This window comes from Orcinus orca, chromosome 3 (assembly GCF_937001465.1).
Source record: "Orcinus orca chromosome 3, mOrcOrc1.1, whole genome shotgun sequence".
In the NCBI taxonomy this organism is placed as follows: Eukaryota; Metazoa; Chordata; class Mammalia; order Artiodactyla; family Delphinidae; genus Orcinus; species Orcinus orca.
In genome coordinates, this window is record NC_064561.1 from 96,665,448 (window position 1) to 96,683,284 (window position 17,837).

At 35.6% G+C, this 17,837-nt stretch overlaps 1 protein-coding gene across 17 annotated transcripts in view; it reads right to left on the bottom strand.

Annotated features, from left to right (window-relative positions):
• Nucleotides 1-17,837, bottom strand: part of FER (FER tyrosine kinase) — a 622,960-nt gene that overhangs the window by 319,189 nt on the left and 285,934 nt on the right. For all 17 annotated transcript variants that reach the window (XM_004267438.3, XM_049707502.1, XM_033423747.2 and 14 more), the window contains one exon: nucleotides 11,826-11,948. In XM_004267438.3, the coding sequence (XP_004267486.1) occupies nucleotides 11,826-11,948 (123 nt within the window). The remainder of the gene's footprint in view (nucleotides 1-11,825; nucleotides 11,949-17,837) is intronic.

The window sequence follows — 17,837 nt, forward strand, 5'->3', positions numbered from 1 at the left end:
AGGAATATCTCTGGGAATGCTATCATACTTCGTGTATTAATACCTTTTTTTAAACATCTTTATTGGAGTATAATTGCTTTACAATGGTGTATTCGTTTCTGCTTTATAACAAAGTGAATCAGCTATACATATACATATATCCCCATATCCCTCTCTCTTGCGTCTCCCTCCCACCCTCCCCATCCCATTCCCTCTAGGTGGTCACAAAGTACCGAGCTGATCTCCCTGTGCTATGCAGGTGCTTCCCACTAGCTATCTGTTTTATATTTGGTAGTGTATATATGTCCATGCCACTCTCTCACTTCGTCCCAGCTTACACTTCCCCCGCCCGCCAGTGTCCTCAAGTCCATTCTCTACATCTATGTCTTTATTCCTGTCCTCCCCTAGGTTCTTCAGAAACATTTTTTTTTTTAAGATTCCAGACATATGTATTAGCATATGGTATTTGTTTTTCTCTTTCTGACTTACTTCACTTTGTATGACAGACTCTAGGTCCATCCACCTCACTACAAATAACTCAATTTCTTTTCTTTTTATGGCTGAGTAATATTCCATTGTATATATGTGCCACATCTTCTTTATCCATTCACCTGTTGATGGACACTTAGGTTGCTTCCATGTCCTGGCTACTGTAAATAGAGCTGCAATGAATATTGTGGTACATGACTCTTTTTGAATTATGGTTTTCTCAGTGTATATGCCCAGTAGTGGATTGCTGTGTCATATAGTAGTTCTATTTTTAGATTTTTAAGGAACCTCCATGCTGTTCTCCATAGTGGCTGTATCAATTTACATTCCCACCAACAATGCAAGAGTGTTCCCTTTTCTCCACACCCTCTCCAGCACTTATTGTTTGTAGAATTTTTGATGATGGCCTTTCTGGCTGGTGTGAGGTGATGCCTCATTGTAGTTTTGATTTGCATTTCTCTGATGATTAGTGATGTTGAGCATCCTTTCATGTGTTGTTGGCAGTCTGTACCTCTTCTTTGGAGAAATGTCTATTTAGGTCTTCTGCCCATTTTTGGATTGGGTTGTTTGCTTTTTTGATATTGAGGTGCATGAGCTGCTTGTAAATTTTGGAGATTAATCCTTTGTCAGTTGCTTCATTTGCAAATATTTTCTCCCATTCTGAGGGTTGTCTTTTCGTCTTGTTTATGGTTTCCTTTGCTGTGCAAAAGCTTTGAAGTTTCATTGGGTCCCATTTGTTTATTTTTGTTTTTATCTCCATTTCTCTAGGAGGTGGGTCAAAAAGGATCTTGCTGTGATTTATGTCATAGAGTGTTCTGCCTATGTTTTCCTCTAAGAGTTTGATAGTGTCTGGCCTTGCGTTTAGGTGTTTAATCCATTTTGAGTTTATTTTTGTGTATGGTGTTAGGGAGTGTTCTAATTTAATTCTTTTACATGTAGCTGTCCAGTTTTCCCAGCACAACTAATTGAAGAGGCTGTCTTTTCTCCATTGTATATTCTTGCCTCCTTTATCAAAGATAAGGTGACCACATGTGCGTGAGTTTATCTCTGGGCTTTCTATACTGTTTCATTGCTCTATAATTCTGTTTTTGTGTCAGTACCATACTGTCTTGATTACTCTAGCTTTGTAGTAGAGTCTGAAGTCAGGGAGCCTGCTTCCTCCAGCTCCATTTTTCTCTCTCAAGAGTGCTTTGGCTATTCAGGGTCTCTTGTGTTTCCATACAAATTGGGCAATTTTTTGTTCTAGTTCTGTGAAAAATGCCATTGGTGCTTTGATAGGGATTGAACTGAATCTGTAGATTGCTTTGGGTAGTATAGTCATTTTCACAATATTGATTCTTACATCCAAGAACATGGTATATGTCTCCATCTGTTTGTACCATCTTTAATTTCCTTCATCAGTGTCTTATAGTTTTCTGCATACAGGTCTTTTGTCTCCTTAGGTACGTTTATTCCTAGGTATTTTATTCTTTTTGTTACAATGGTAAATGGGAGTGTTTCCTTAATTTCTCTTTCAGATTTTTCATCATTAGTGTATAGGAAGGCAAGAGATTTCTTTGCATTAATTTGGTATCCTGCTACATTACCAAATTAATTAATTAGCTGTAGTAGTTTTCTGGTACCATCTTTAGGATTCTCTATGTATAGTATCATGTCATCTGCAAACAATGAAAGCTTTACTTCTTCTTTTCCAATTTGTATTCCTGCTATTTATTTTTCTTCTCTGATCGCTGTGGCTAAAACTTCCAAAACTATGTTGAATAACAGTGGTGAGAGTGGACAATCTTGTCTTGTTCCTGATCTTAGAGGAAATGGTTTCAGTTTTTCACCATTGAGAACGATGTTGGCTGTGTTAAAAACCCTCCAGAAAGTAGGCGTAGAGGGAACTTACCTCAACATAATAAAGTGTATTAATATCTTAATGAACTGTGCCATGCACTACTGAAAGTAAGTTACTAATACATAAAAGACAATTGGGAAAGACAGTCTCTTCTGGAAGTGATCCTGGAAAGTTGGACAGCCACATGTAAATCAACGTTAGAACACACCCTCTCACCATACACAAAAATAGACTCAAAATGGCTTAAAGACTTAAATGTAAGACAAGACACCATAAAACACCTAGAAGAGATCATAGGCAAAACATTCTCTGACATAAATTGTACCAATGTTTTCTTATGTTAGTCTCCCAAGGCAACAGAAATAAAAACAAAAATAAACAAAGGAGACTTAATCAAACTTACAAGCTTTTGCACAGCAAAGGAAACCATAAACAAAACAAAAAGACAACCTACAGAACGGGAGAAAATATTTGCAAACAATGCAGCCTACAAGGGCTGAATTTCCAAAATATATAAGCAGCTCATACAACTCAACAACAAAAAAACAAACAACCCAATTCAAAAATGGGCAGAAGACCTAAATACACATTTCTCAAAAGAAAAAATACAGATGGTCAATAGGCACATGAAAAGATGCTCAACATTGCTAATTATCAGAGAAATGCAAATCAAAACTACAATGAGGTACCACCTCACACTGGTCAGAACAGCTATCATTAAAAAGTCTACAGGGCTTCCCTGGTGACACAGTGGTTGAGAATCCACCTGCCGATGCACGGGACGCGGGTTCATGCCCCGGTCCAGGAGGATCCCACATGCCGTGGAGTGGCTGGGCCCGCTGAGCCTGCGCGTCCGGAGCCTGTGCTCTGCAACGGGAGAGGCCACAACAGTGAGGCCCGCGTACCACAAAAAAAAGTCTACAAACAACAAATGCTGGAGAGGGCATGGAGAAAAGGGAACCCTCCTACACTGTTGGTGGGAATGTAAGCTGGTGCAGATACTGTGGAAAACAGTACAGAGGTTCCTCATAAAATTAAAAATAAAATTACCATGTGATCCAGCAAGCCCACTCCTGGGCATATATCCAGACAAAACTGTAATTCAGAAAGATACATGCACCCCTATGTTCATAACAGCACTGTTCACAATAGCCAAGTCATGGAAACAACATAAAGGTCCATCGAAAGATGAATGGATAAATAAGATGTGGTACATAAAAATAATGGAATACTACTCGGCCATAAAAAAAGAATGGAATAATGCCATTTGCAGCAAGATGGATGCAACTAGAGATTATCATACTAAGTGAAGTCAGAAAGAGAAATACCATATGATATCACTTATATGTGGAATCTAAAATATGACACAAATGAACCTATCTATGAAACAGAAACAGAATCACAGAAATAGAAAACAGACTGGGGTTGTCCAGGGGTAGGGGGTTTGGGGAGGGATGGAGGGGGAGTTTGGGGTTAGCAGATGTAAGCTTTTATATATAGAATGGGTAAACAACAAGGTCCTACTGTATAGCACAGAGAACTATATTCAATACCCTGTGATAAGCCATAATGGAAAAGAATATTTTTTGAAAAGAATGAATATATATGTATAACTGAATCACTTTGCAGTACAGCAGAAATTAACACAACATTGTAAATCAACTATACTTCAATTTTTAAAAATTGATTTAAAAAAAAAAAGAAGGAGATCCATATACTAGGAGAAAAGATTTACAAAAGACACATCTGATACAGGACTGTTATCCAAAATATACAAAGATCTCTTAAATGTCAACAACAAGAAAACAAACAAACTGATTAAAAAATGGGCCAAAGACCTTAACAGATACCTTACTGAAGAAGATATACAGATGGCAAATAAGCATATGAAAAAATGCTCCACATGATATGCCATCAGAAAAATGCAAATTAAAAGAACAATGAGATAGCATCATACATTTATGAGAATGGCCAAACACCAGGACATTGACAACACCAAATGCTGGTGAGGATGTGAAGCAACAAGAACTCTCATTCATTACTGGTGGAAATGCAAAATGGTATAGTCACTTTGGAAGACAGTTTGGTAGTTTATTACAAAACTAAACATACTCTTACCATATGATCCAGCAATCATACTCCTTGGTATTTAGCCAAAGGAGTCAAAAACTTATGTCCACATAAAAGCCCACACATGAATGTTTACAACAGCTTTATTCAAAACTGCCACAACTGGGAAGCAACCAATATGTCCTTCAGCAGATGAATGGATAAACTGTGGTATATCTGGACAATGGAATACTTTTCACTGCTCAAAAGAAACAAGCTACCAGCCCACAAAAAGACATGGAGGAACCTTAAATGTACATTACTAAGTGATAGAAGCCAATCTGAAAAGGCTACATAATGTATGATTCTAATTATATGACATTCTGTACAAGGCAAAACTATATGGAGACAGTAAAAAGAAAGCTATATGGAGACAGAAACAAACCAGATATTCTCTACAGGGTGAATGATCAAATTATGATATATCTATACAGTCATGAGTTGAATTGTGTCCTCTAAAAAGATATGTTCAAATCCTAACCCCAGGAACCTCAGAATGTGGCCGTTTTGGAAACAGGGTTGTTGCAGATGTAATTAGTTAAGATGAGGTCATACTGGAATGGTTGGGTCCTTAATCCATGACTGATGTCCTTGTAAGAAGAAGAAAATCTGGATACAGAAAAGAGACCACACAGGCAGAACACTATATGAAGATGGAGGCGGAGATTGGAGTGATGCTTCTATAAACCAAGGAATGCCTAGAACTGCCGGCCATCAGCAGAAGCTAGGACAAAGGCATGGAACAGAATCTCCCTTAGAGCCCAGAAGAAACCAGCCTGCCAAGACCTTACTTCAGACTTTTGGCTTCCAGAACTGTCATAGAATAAATTTATATCTTTTTTTAAGCTGCCCAGTTTGTGGTACTTCAAAATGGCAGTCCTAGGAAACTAATACACATGCTATGGAATACTACATAAGAGTAAAAAGGAATGAAAGTACCTGGATGAATCTCCAGAGAATTACAATAAATGTAAAAAGACAATCTCAAAAGGTTACATACATTATGATTCTATTTTATATAACATTCTTGGAAAGACAAAATTATAGAAATGGAAAATAGACTACTGGTTGCCCTTAACTGGTGTTAAGGAGGGGGTGGGAGATAGAAGGCAGTGTAGCTATAAAAGTACAAAATGGGGGATCCTTGCAGAGATAAAAATGTTCCAAACCATGCCTGTATCAATGTTAATATTGGATTATGATATTATATTATAGTTTTGCAAGATGCTACCATTAAGGGGAACTGAAAAGGTTTATGGGATCTCTCTGTATTAATTCTTACAACTACATGCCAATCTGTAATTATCTCCATTAAAATTTAATTTAAAAATATGTATCAGTGGTTGTTCCCTGGCGGTCTAGTGGTTAGGTTTTAGTGCTTTCACCCATGCCGTGGCCCAGGTTCAGTCACTGGTTGGGGAATTGAGATCCCACAGGCCGCACAGCACGGCCGAAACAAAAAGTTTCACTGCTGCTTCCTGTGGTAACATGAGGTTTCTATGATCTCATATACCTTGGGTTTCTAAATAATCTGTTTTAGAAATAGGCCTTTTTAAATTCTTCTTCAGGAGTTCTAAATATCTATTATGTCATATCAGCAATCACTTAGACATTCTGAGACACTATCCTAACACCAAGAATTAGGAAATACATAAAAGGGAATATCACTCAGCCATAAAAAAGAATGAAATAATGCCATTTGCAGCAATTTGGATGGACCTAGAGATTATCATACTAAGTGAAGTAAGTCAAAGACAAATATCATATAATATCACTTATATCTGGAATCTAAAAAGGTGATACAAATGAACTTATTTACAAAACAGAAATAGACTCACAGACTTAGAAAACAAACTTATGATTACCAAAGGAGAAAGGTAGGGGGGAGGGATAAATTAGGAGTTTGAGATTAACGTATACACACTACTATATATAAAATAGATAATCAACAAGGACCTACTAAATATATTAACATCTTGCTTTTGTTCAATAATTACTTTTTAAACAATACTGTTATATAATCACTATGTAACACACTATAATTATTTTATATGCTTATAACACCATTGAGCAAAAAAGCTATAAATATTTCAAGAAGAAGAAAATTATAATAAATGCATGATTGTATAATACAAGATGCACAAGAAGCTATAAATAAATTTAAAACATTGAAGGGATCAGGACTTATGCAGGTGCTATTTACTCCCTATTTCTGACTACTCTTTCCATGCATTCTTCACTTGGAGGGCACTTTCTGTCCTTCAGGTCTCAGCAAAACTGCCATTTCCTACAAGACCCCTGACCACCTATCTTAAGTGGGTACTCCTCTGTTATTCTTCTATCTGAACTCCTTGTTTCACAGCAATTATCACAATTGTTAATGTCCTGTTTTGTACTGGTCTACTCTACAAAAGTGTAAGCTTCATGAGACATGTGACCGTATGTGTCTTAACCTTTCACTGTATTCATAGCACCTAGTGGATATAATCTAAAAATTCTGAGACAAAAATAAAAGGTACCTGAGTTTGCAAACCAGAACAATACTCCAGATGGTTCAAGTATTACCTTCACTACAAGCCAGATGTGAATCTTTGCAAGTCTCTTAAAATTTCTGGCCCTCAGATGTCACATAATTTGAAAGACAAGGAGGTTGAATCAAGTGATCTCTTAAGATTTTGCATGGCTCTAAGAGTTATGATTTTATAATGTACAAAGTATTTTTAAGTACTGGGTGATAATGGTACAGCATAATACAAAACTGAATAATCATTCACTTTTTGTAAATCAAACTAAGCATTAAAACCAATAGTAACATTACCAGCTCTTTATGCCAATGAGTCATAAATGACATTTGCTTGGTATATTTTCCCATAAACTATTTTCTAATACAGTAGTCAAGGATCATAGATCAGGAGAAGATGGATATTATTTCAATTTGAATAAAAATGCGTTGGAAGTACTGAGCAAAGATATGTATACTAGAGTGACGCTTTGTGTTCTATTAAAATTATACCATTTCAAATGGTTGGTTTTATTCCTTTCACCCACCCTTTTTTTTTTTTTTTTTTGCGGTACGCGGGCCTCTCACTGTTGTGGCCTCTCCCGTTGCGGAGCACAGGCTCCGGACGCGCAGGCTCAGCAGCCATGACTCACGGGCCCAGCCGCTCCCCAGCATGTGGGATCTTCCAGGACCGGGGCACGAACCCGTGTCCCCTGCATCGGCAGGCGGACTCTCAACCACTGCGCCACCAGGGAAGCCCCACCCTATTTTTTAAATAAAATTTTGCAATAGCTGTACTTCAACTGAGACCTGCATCATTTATATAAGCTAAAACTCTGTGTTTCTTAGTGTGAATTTAATGTCACATAAAAACCATTCTTTAAGTTCATTTTTCACTTTATATTATTCAATTATAGGACTCAAAGCTATCAAATGATTTCTCATATCGTTTATTTTTTCACTGTTATTATAAGATGTTTTGGAGAAATTTATGTTAAACCCAAATTTAAAGGTTTTAACATTAGTCCCTCATGTTATATTTTCATAGGAACACAAATGCTATTTCTATTAAGTAAACATTCACATAATTCCATTAATTTAGAAATAATTTAAGAATGTAAATTATCTAATATAGGATATTTTTAGTATTTGGAAAAAATGTAGTTTTGTTTTATTGTTTTGTTACTTTTTTATTTATTTATTTATTTTTGGCAGTGTTGGGTCTTTGTTGCTGCATGCGGACTTTCTCTAGTTGTGGCAAGTGGGGGCTACCCTTCACTGCAGTGCACAGGCTTCTCATTGCAGTGGCTTCTCTTGTTGAAGAGCACGGGCTCTAGGTGCGCGGGCTTCAGTAGTTGTGGCACGTGGGCTCAGTAGTTGTGACTCGTGGGCTCTAGAGCGCAGGCTCAGTAGTTGTGGTGCATGGGTTTAGTTGCTCCGCGTCATGTGGGATCTTCCCAGACCAGGAATAGAACCCGTGTCCCATGCATTGGCAGGGGGATTCTTAACCACTGCGCCACCAGGCAAGTCCCTGTTTTATTACTTTTAACTAACACAGTATATGAAGCTATAAATGTCTGCAGAGTAAAAATAAATCTATTTTTGAAACTAGATAAAAATTGCTTTTAATCATATATTTAAATAAATATATGTAGACATATATATTTACATATACACAAAAAAAATGGAAATGTTTAAGAAATATTAAGAAAATGAAATGCAAACATTTACCGTAGAATCCCTTTCAGACTATTTGTTTAGCAAAATATTTTAACATATGATTCAAAGACAAACTTCAACCCTACCAATGTCTAAATTAATGAGATTTCAAAATGACTACTTAGTTATATAAATATGCTTAACATTTTCAAGATTATACCCTGAAGCTAACAATAAAAACTCCATTAATAACAAAGGGGTGACAGAACTTGGGTTAAACAGGACTCATTCCCTGAACTGCTTGACATACTTATCCTGTCTAATTTATTCTCCTAAGAACACTGTTAAAATCATAAGATCAAGCAATTACTGTGATCAAACAGACAGAAACCTTGGAGTCAGGAACTCATGCATTTTCTATCATTTACTGGGTATGTGATTCTAAGTAAGTTATCTAAGTTCTCTAAGTCTTAAAGGTAAAATCCAGGTAATTACACAGGGAGCATAGTGAAGATAACATTCAGTGAATTAACATATATAAAACATCTAGCATAGTATGTGGAACAGAGTACAAACTCAAGAGATATTATTTCCCATATGTCCACCACCGTTTAAGCTTCCTCTCCTCTATGCCCATTCTCATCTTCTGATAAATACAAGTAGGTGGAGGAATGTGGATCACACTGATTATGTAGATGAAGAGAGAATCGAAGATGTGAGTCAAGAGAACATACCAAAAAAATCAAAGAATCTACAACTTCCAGGATAAGACAACACTTAAAGACTGCCTCCTCCAGCAACTCAGACATGCTGGTGAGAGGGTCAGCTAACCTACTGTATTTCTTTATATCTGCTAAATTATAAAACAGGAGTCATTTACAATGTGCACATGTACAAAACTGTAAAACGTACAACTGCTTGGTCATCTGAAGAGTTTTACTAGCAAATAGAGAAAAACAAAAGATAATGTTTTTAACTTTATACGTGCAATGGTTGATAAATTTTATTTTTATAATCCCAGTAGAATCTTCTGTTGATGCAATACTGAAAATTTCCAGATTTATTAAAGGAATATCCAGAGTAATTCAAATTTCCCTGTTCTCACCTTTAAAAGGCTCATCAATTTCAATATGACATTTAATACCAAGTTGTAATAAAAGCCATAGTATAAGTGGGAGAAGTAGGCTCCTAATATCCTGAGTTGTACAATAGGATAGATGGTGTTGCCATTCACTGAAATTTTAAAAAATACTAAGAGTGAACTAGGTTGCGTTGGGTTGGGTTATATTGAGAGGGTTTTTTTTTGTTTTTTTGTTTTTTTTTGCGGTATGCGGGCCTTTCACTGTTGTGGCCTCTCCCTTTGCAGAGCACAGGCTCCAGACACGCAGGCTCAGCGGCCGTGGCTCATGGGCCTAACCGCTCCACGGCATGTGGGATCTTCCCGGACCAGGGCACGAACCCGTGTCCCCTCATCGGCAGGCGGACTCTCAACCACTGGGCCACCAGGAAAGCCCTTGAGGGGATTTTTAATTCAGCCTTAGATATGAGAAATTTAGTGTACTTCTGAGGCACCCAAGGAGGCATGTCAAGTAGGCAACTGATTACACGGCCATAGAGTTCAGAGAGGAACTCTGAGCGAGAGTAATATACATGAGTCATCTTCAGGGGATCACCTAGAGATAGAGTACAGAGAGGAGAATGACATAGCCTAGGGCCATGCCTTGGGTAACTCCAAAATATTCTGGCTGAGTGGGGAAGATGAATTTACAATGGAGTGGCCAGAAAGAGAGAAGCAAGATCTGTCACCTTGGTCCCAAAGGCCAACAGAAATGAAGTCAACAAAGATACTGTGAGGAGGTCAAGTAAGATCATTGCTAAATTTAGCAATATAAAGGTCATTGATGATCTCATAGATATCTACCTATTTCAACAGTGACAGGGCAGAAGCCAGATATCTGTGGGTTAATTACTAAGTGAGACTTGAGGAAATGAGTGCTCATTAGCACTCTTACAACAAGTTTGACTAAGAAAACAGAAAGCAAAGACAGTAATTGAGGGAAAAGATGAAGATTAATGACAGGTTATCTAGGGTGGTAAGAAAGGTAGAGATTATTTTCAGGAGTCAAAACCTAAGAATATTTAAAAAGTGAGCACAGGACACAGTTGAGAAGAAAAGGTGAACATAATATATAAAACAATGTAAAATTTCTGGGAAAGTAAGAGATGATGAGATATAAAAATAGGCACAAGAAATAGACAGGAAAAGGAACAGATCCTCTATGGAAGTAAGGAAAGAGAATGGGTACAAACGTGGTGCATTTAGATATCTAAAATATCTAGAAAATAAGGGACTTGCCACCTAATGATTCTAATTTTTTCTGTAATGTAGGAGAGGTCCATCTGCTGACTATGATGGGGTATATAAAAGGATCAGAAATTTGAGAGAAGTAGAAAATATTTGAAAAGTTGTGTAGAAAGTAAGAGCAAGTATAGACCAGACAAATGCTACACATCACAATCCTTGAAAGTCTTGACAAATCACACCAATTGGGAAAGTATGATAGCAAGAAATTTATATATTCTAGTCTAGGATTAGAGAAACCATACCAGTAACCCCTGTTAGAGATGCAAACAATGACCAAAGTCAGATTAGAAATTTTAAATTTTAGATCGAAATTTAAACCTTAATATAGTAGAAAACATAATTATTGAAATCAGTAAAAACAAGAGTATAGCAAAACAAGTTATGTCAGAGGATCCATGAAAATATTTACAGATCCAGAAATCAGCAAGAAAAACAACAGTAAGACAAAAACAGCACAGCAAATATCAGAAGGATTTTTATAGGTGAAACAGACTGCTCTTTTTTAGTAAGTTTATTTGCTTCCTTCTAACACAGTAGAAACCAGTTTCTAGATAATACTGGTCTGTCACTTTCTTAACAAGGAATTCACAGTGAATCTGGTAGACTTTGATGAGGGGGAGTAAAGACAGGTTTTAACAGGGTTTTTCAGAAAATAATTCAAACCATTAAAACAATGAGACATATGATCAATACACTATATTGATAAAAACACAAAATCACTCTTCTAGAGTCCAAGAAAGTAATTCAACCATACACAGTTTTATACTTAATATGAAATTTCAGCTTCTAGAAATTACACATCCATAATTCCATGTAACTGAAGTACTTCTGTAAAATTACATCAATTAAACTTTCTTCCTTCAAATTATTTTTGTTTTACTCACTCAGACTTCTTTTCATAGGTCTTAGAAGATTCCTCAATCCTCTTCTCTAACTCCAGGACAGCTTCCTCCTTATTTAAAAGCATCTGCTGTGTCTGTATAAGTTCCTCTGCTAAAGTTTTCAACCTAGAATGAACAGTTTCCTCATTATCAATCAATACATTAATTACACTCACTTTATACATACAAAAAAAAAGGGATTCATATATCTAAGGTTGCAATGTCCAAAACAGTAGTCGCATGTAATTTTACACTACCAAATGTAAAATAGCTAGTGGGAAGCAGCCGCATAGCACAGGGAGATCAGCTCGGTGCTTTGTGACCACATAGAGGGGTGGGATAGGGAGGATGGGAGGGAGACGCAAGAGGAAGGAGATATGGGGATATATGTGCACGTATAGCTGATTCACTTTATTATAAAGCAGAAACTAACACACCATTGTAAAACAATTATACTCCAATAAAGATGTTTAAAAAAAAGTTAATGCATATAAAAATATAAATTAAATTAATTAATTAATTAAGAGTAAAATTTCAGTTCCTCAGTTCCATCAGCCACATTTCAAGCACTCAACAGACACATGTGGCTAATGGCTACCTCTTTGGACAGAGAAAAGAACATTTCAATAATCACAGTGAGTACTCTTGGACAGTCTGTTTTAGGGAGTCTTATTCATCAAACAGCAAAAGAGAAAGAGAAACTGAAAATGGAGAAAGAGAAAAGGACTAAAGTAAAAAATACCTGTCATCTCCCAGGAAGAGTGTATAGTGAAAAAAACACGATTTTTGTTTTCAGAACAACATGTATTTATAATCTGGCTTTGCCACTTTTTATCTGAGATCCTGGGCAACTTGCTTAAGCTCATTGGATCTATTTTCTCATTAGTATTTTGGGTACTGTAATACTTGCTTCAGAGCATTGTTTTGAAGATGAAATACACTAATGTATAAACAATGAATGGTACTTAGGAGGCATCTGAGTAAATAACATCTAGTATTATTTGCATATATTATCCCATTTAATTCTCACAACAACGTATGAGATAGATACTGTTATCCTTATTTTAAAGAAAAGAAAGTAAGGCTCAGTCACATGGTAATTTAATATAAACTATTTCTGTTGTCACATATTACAATAGAGGTATTTTTTATTAATATATAGATTTGAGTACAATTAAATACGTAAAATTAATATGTACCCATAGACCAGACAATTTTTGGTCACATAAAATGCATTTGGTCCTGAATAGAAATATTTCTACCACGAAAACACACACAGCTGGAATCTAAAAAATAATACAAATTAACTTATTTACAAAACAGAAACAGACTCACAGACATGGAAAACAAATTTATGGTTATCAAAGGTGAAAGGGAGGGAAGGAATAAATTAGAAGTATGGGATTAACAGATATACACCACTATATATAAAATAGATAAGCAACAAGGATTTACTGTATGGCACAGGAAACTATGTTCAATATCCTTTAATAACCTATAATGGAAAAGAATCTGAAAAAGAATATATATATATATATATATATATATATATATATATATATAACTGAATCACTTTCCTGAACACCTGAAATTAACACAGTATTTTAAATCAACTATAGTTCAACTACAAAAAGGAAAAATAAAATTTCTATAATCATAAAATATACATACACAGCTATCATATCACATTAAAATTTTTATCTTCAGCTTTTTAAAGCGAGACATGAAACCCAAAATATACAAAATATTAAATAACCCAAGTATATGAATATTTGAATTTATTTAAAGTTAAAGAGATGATAAATAAAGTCAAAAGTAAAAGTCAAACTTCAAAGAAATATTTGCATTGGGAATTACAAGCAAAAGCTCAGGTAGAAAAACTCTTAGAAAAAAGTCAACCTACTATGAAAATGGACAAAAAACACAACAGGAAGTTCATCAAGAAAAATTCAAATGATCAGTAAGCACACGGAAATATTTACAACCTGAACCACAAAAAAAAAAACCTGCAAATTAAATGAATAGTAAGTTATTTTTCACCTACTAAAATTGACAAGCATGAAAAAGTGATAATATTCAGTATTCTCAATATTGTAGAAAGAAAGAAAAAGGAAGGAAGGAAGGAAGGAAGGAGGGAAGGAAGGAAGATATAGGAAGGATGGAAGGGGTATAGGATTGGAATAGGGGGTGATTTAAGGACAAAAAAGCCTCTCATATTTTACTCTATATTTATCTATATTATTTAAATCTCATAACAAAAATGAATATGATTTTTAAACTATTAAATAATATGTAATAGAGATAGAAGAGGTAGAAAAACTATGAGACATAATCAGAACAACTCAAAATATAGGGAAGGAGGGAGAGAGGGAGGGAGGAAGGAAGGAAGACACATACCCTATTGATGTGACAAAACTAGCACAAATTTTTTAGTGGTCAACTTGGAATTGTCTCTCAAACTTCAGATTAGAATATTCTTTGACCATCTAAAAATCTGTCTTACCAGAACACTTTACAAAGTGCACACAATCAGTCCATATGAAGATGTTTGTTATAACACTCTTTATAAAACAAAAAACTAAAAAATATTTAAATGTTCATCAACAGGGGAATAGCTGCATAAATTTTAATCCATTTAAGATACAGAGCATATAGTCACTAAAAAGAATGAGGTGCACACATAAAACATTCTTCCAAGGCAAAGTCTTAAATTAAAAGGCATGATGCTGAAAAATACATATAGCATGGTTCCATTTATATTGAAATAAGTGTATGTGTATATGTGCTACTGACTGAATTGTAATCCCTCAAAATTCATATGTTGAAATCCTAACCCTCAAAGTGATGGTATTTGGAGAGAGGGACTTTGGGAGGTAATTAGGGTTAGATGAGTTTGTGAGGGTGGAGCCTTCATGATGGGATTAGTGTCCTTAGACGAGACACCAGAGGGTTCACTCATGCTGTCTCTCTCTCCAATCCCAGACAAAGAAGAGGTCATGTGAGTACACAAGAAGGTAGCAGTCTACACCCAGGAAAATAATTTCACCAGGAGCCAAACTGGCCAGCACCTTGATCTGGAACTTCTAACATCCAGAACAATGAGAAGTAAATGCTGTTGATTAATCCACCCATTCATGGTATTTTATCATGGCAGCCATAGCAGATTAATACACTATGTATGTATTTATGTGTGGAGAAAAAACAGGTTACTACAAACCAAATTTTCATCATCACTCTGAGGGGTTTGGGATTGGAATAGAGCGTGATTTAAGGACAAAAAAGCCTCTTGTATTTTACTCTATATTTATCTATATTAGTTAAATCTCTTATAACAAAAATTAATTTCATTTTTAAACTATTAAATAATAGGTAATAGAGATAGAAGAGACAGAAAAACCATGAGACATAATCAGAAGAACTCAAAAAACAGTAATCCAGATTACTTCATCTATGTTAAGAGTTAAGCAACATAATAAATCTCAACAGGTTTCTGAGGGCAGTAATATATTATAGCAAAACATAATCAATGATGCTTATAATAATGATCCAGAATAATAAGGGAAAGGTTAAATTAGATAGGTCTTTTTTTAAGAATATATATATATTTACAAGAGACATACATCAAATCTGGTAAAATTATTTTGTTGAATTTGATGACAATATAAGCTTTGATTATCAGGAAAGTTCAGTTTTGTAGAATAGTTCATATCCTGACTACTAGACACAGAAAGCATTACTGTATTAAAATTAGAGGTCATTCTCAAGAAACCTACATTTCAACTTCTGGCTTCAAGCTACTTATTAACAACTATAAATACATAAGTAAATAACACTCACACATAATGCTTTGCTCTTTATAAAACTCTGCCCTATATATAATCTCATTTAATCAGCATGAAAGTCTGGAACACAGGACCCTACCTCTGTACCCGTCCCAACCCCAGTCTAGAGGTAATAAAGACAAGCTTCTCACCACTGCCTTGGCCATGTTGCATCAAAGCTGAATTTGGTAGAAAGCTCTTTCCCTCTCTTTATCACTTTCCTCTCCTCTGTTCTTTTACTTCTCTCTCCTATACCTTTCTCTATTCTCTTCTTTTCTTCCTACTCAATTTTCCATTCACCTCTCTTCTCAATTCTTCCTTCATTCATCTAAACAGGTGTTTACTAAGAGCATAACTTGTGTCAGGCATGCTCCTAGACACTAGGGATACAACAATAAACAAGTTTGGCTTCAGGAAACTTACATTCTAGTAGAAGAGACATCGACCTTTTTTCTTCCAACCCTCTCTTCTTCTTTCCTCTCTTTGACTATTACTGTTTCTTTCCCTAGTTTCTTCTCAATTCTTCTCACTGTACCATATTCTCTGCTCCATCCTGAAATAAATACATAGTCCCACCAAACTGTAAGATGCAGGCACCATGGCTTACTCTTCACAGCACATCCCTTACACTTAGCACAGTGTCTTGCACACTCTGCAAGTATGTGCTCAACTCAGTTCTCTATGTCTTGTTTTTCTCATGAGTTCACACATTAAGCTTTTTTCTGCAATTCCCTAATAACTCCCAAGGCTCTCCTGATTCCAATCATTCTCAATTATCTAGAGTGTGAAACCAAAGAGCTACCTCAATGTGGGAACAGCACAATTTATGATTTTCACCCACCATATGGGCTAAACTGATATATGAACCCCTACTGCAGTGGTGCAGTGAGGGAAGCTTTAGTTCTCTGTATATAGATGTCATTAGTACAGGGCTGACTCCTTTCATACAAACATTTTATCGTCAAGCTAATCACTTTACCTTTCTACATCAGATTAAGAGAATTATTTGTGTTTATAATTCTACACCTCTACTGCATTTTGTAAAGCACCTTACTCTGGTATAACAGACAACAGGTCTAGAAGCAGACACCTTCATGTTCAATATTTACTTGGCTTTTCTAAACTTCCATTTTCTTCCCTAATAAAACAGAAATTAATACTTAATTTAAAGGGTTCCTGTAACTATGATGAATAGTTTTAAAGTTCCTAACATGGATTTGGAAGCATAGTATATTCCCTATAAATGTAACTGTATATTATTAACCAATTTTACTAGTTTCGTAAAAAATATTTTTCTGAAAAGTAACTTTAAATATTGTCTTCTAGGGAATTCCCTGGCGGTCCAGTGGTTAGGACCCCGTGCTTTCACTGCAGGGGGCCCAGGTTTGATCCCTGGTCGGGGAACTACAATCCCACAGGCCACATGGCACAGCCAAAAAAAAAGAAAAAAAAAAATTGTCTTCTATTTTTTTAAAGAATATTTTGTTAACATTGGATGCAAAAGTTGACATTGCTCCCAAGGCAGAGGTAGGATTGAGTGTATTTTAAATAAAACTCAAGAACAGGTTATATTATTTATACATTATTCCTAATTAAGGACAAGTAAAGTAAAGAAATTGCAAGAATGCTACATTGAAAGTAGAGGAGCCATTCATAATTAAAAGTTGTTTTTCCCTTTATAACAGTGTCATTGCCAAGAACTCTAACTTTTTGGAAATGTGAAGAATTTCGGTTCCATGAGAAATTAACATAAGCTTGCATGTCTTTGTTATTTTTGATGCAAACAAAACAGTATGTCTCTATACACACACATATACACACACGTACACATACATGTTGATTTGATGTGACATGACAGTAATAATATCACCACAAATCTAAAAGGAAGCAAAAAATGGGGAGTTTTACTATTGATTTCTTCATATTTATCACTTGGAAAAATTCAAGGGAAGACAGTTGATTGTGGTGAGCATCATAGTTACTCTAGTTAATTGTAGTGTTGCCCTCTTTTTACTTTGAAATGGGGTAAGAAGGGAAGAATGAGGTGAAAGCCAGAGTCCTGATCCATTGTTTAAACCACCTTAGACTGCCTAACTCCCTCTATCAGAGACCACTGGCACGTGGCAATTCTAGCCAAGTATATTAAAATCCAAATCTGCTAATACTTTCTACTTCCTTTAGCAATCATTCAGCC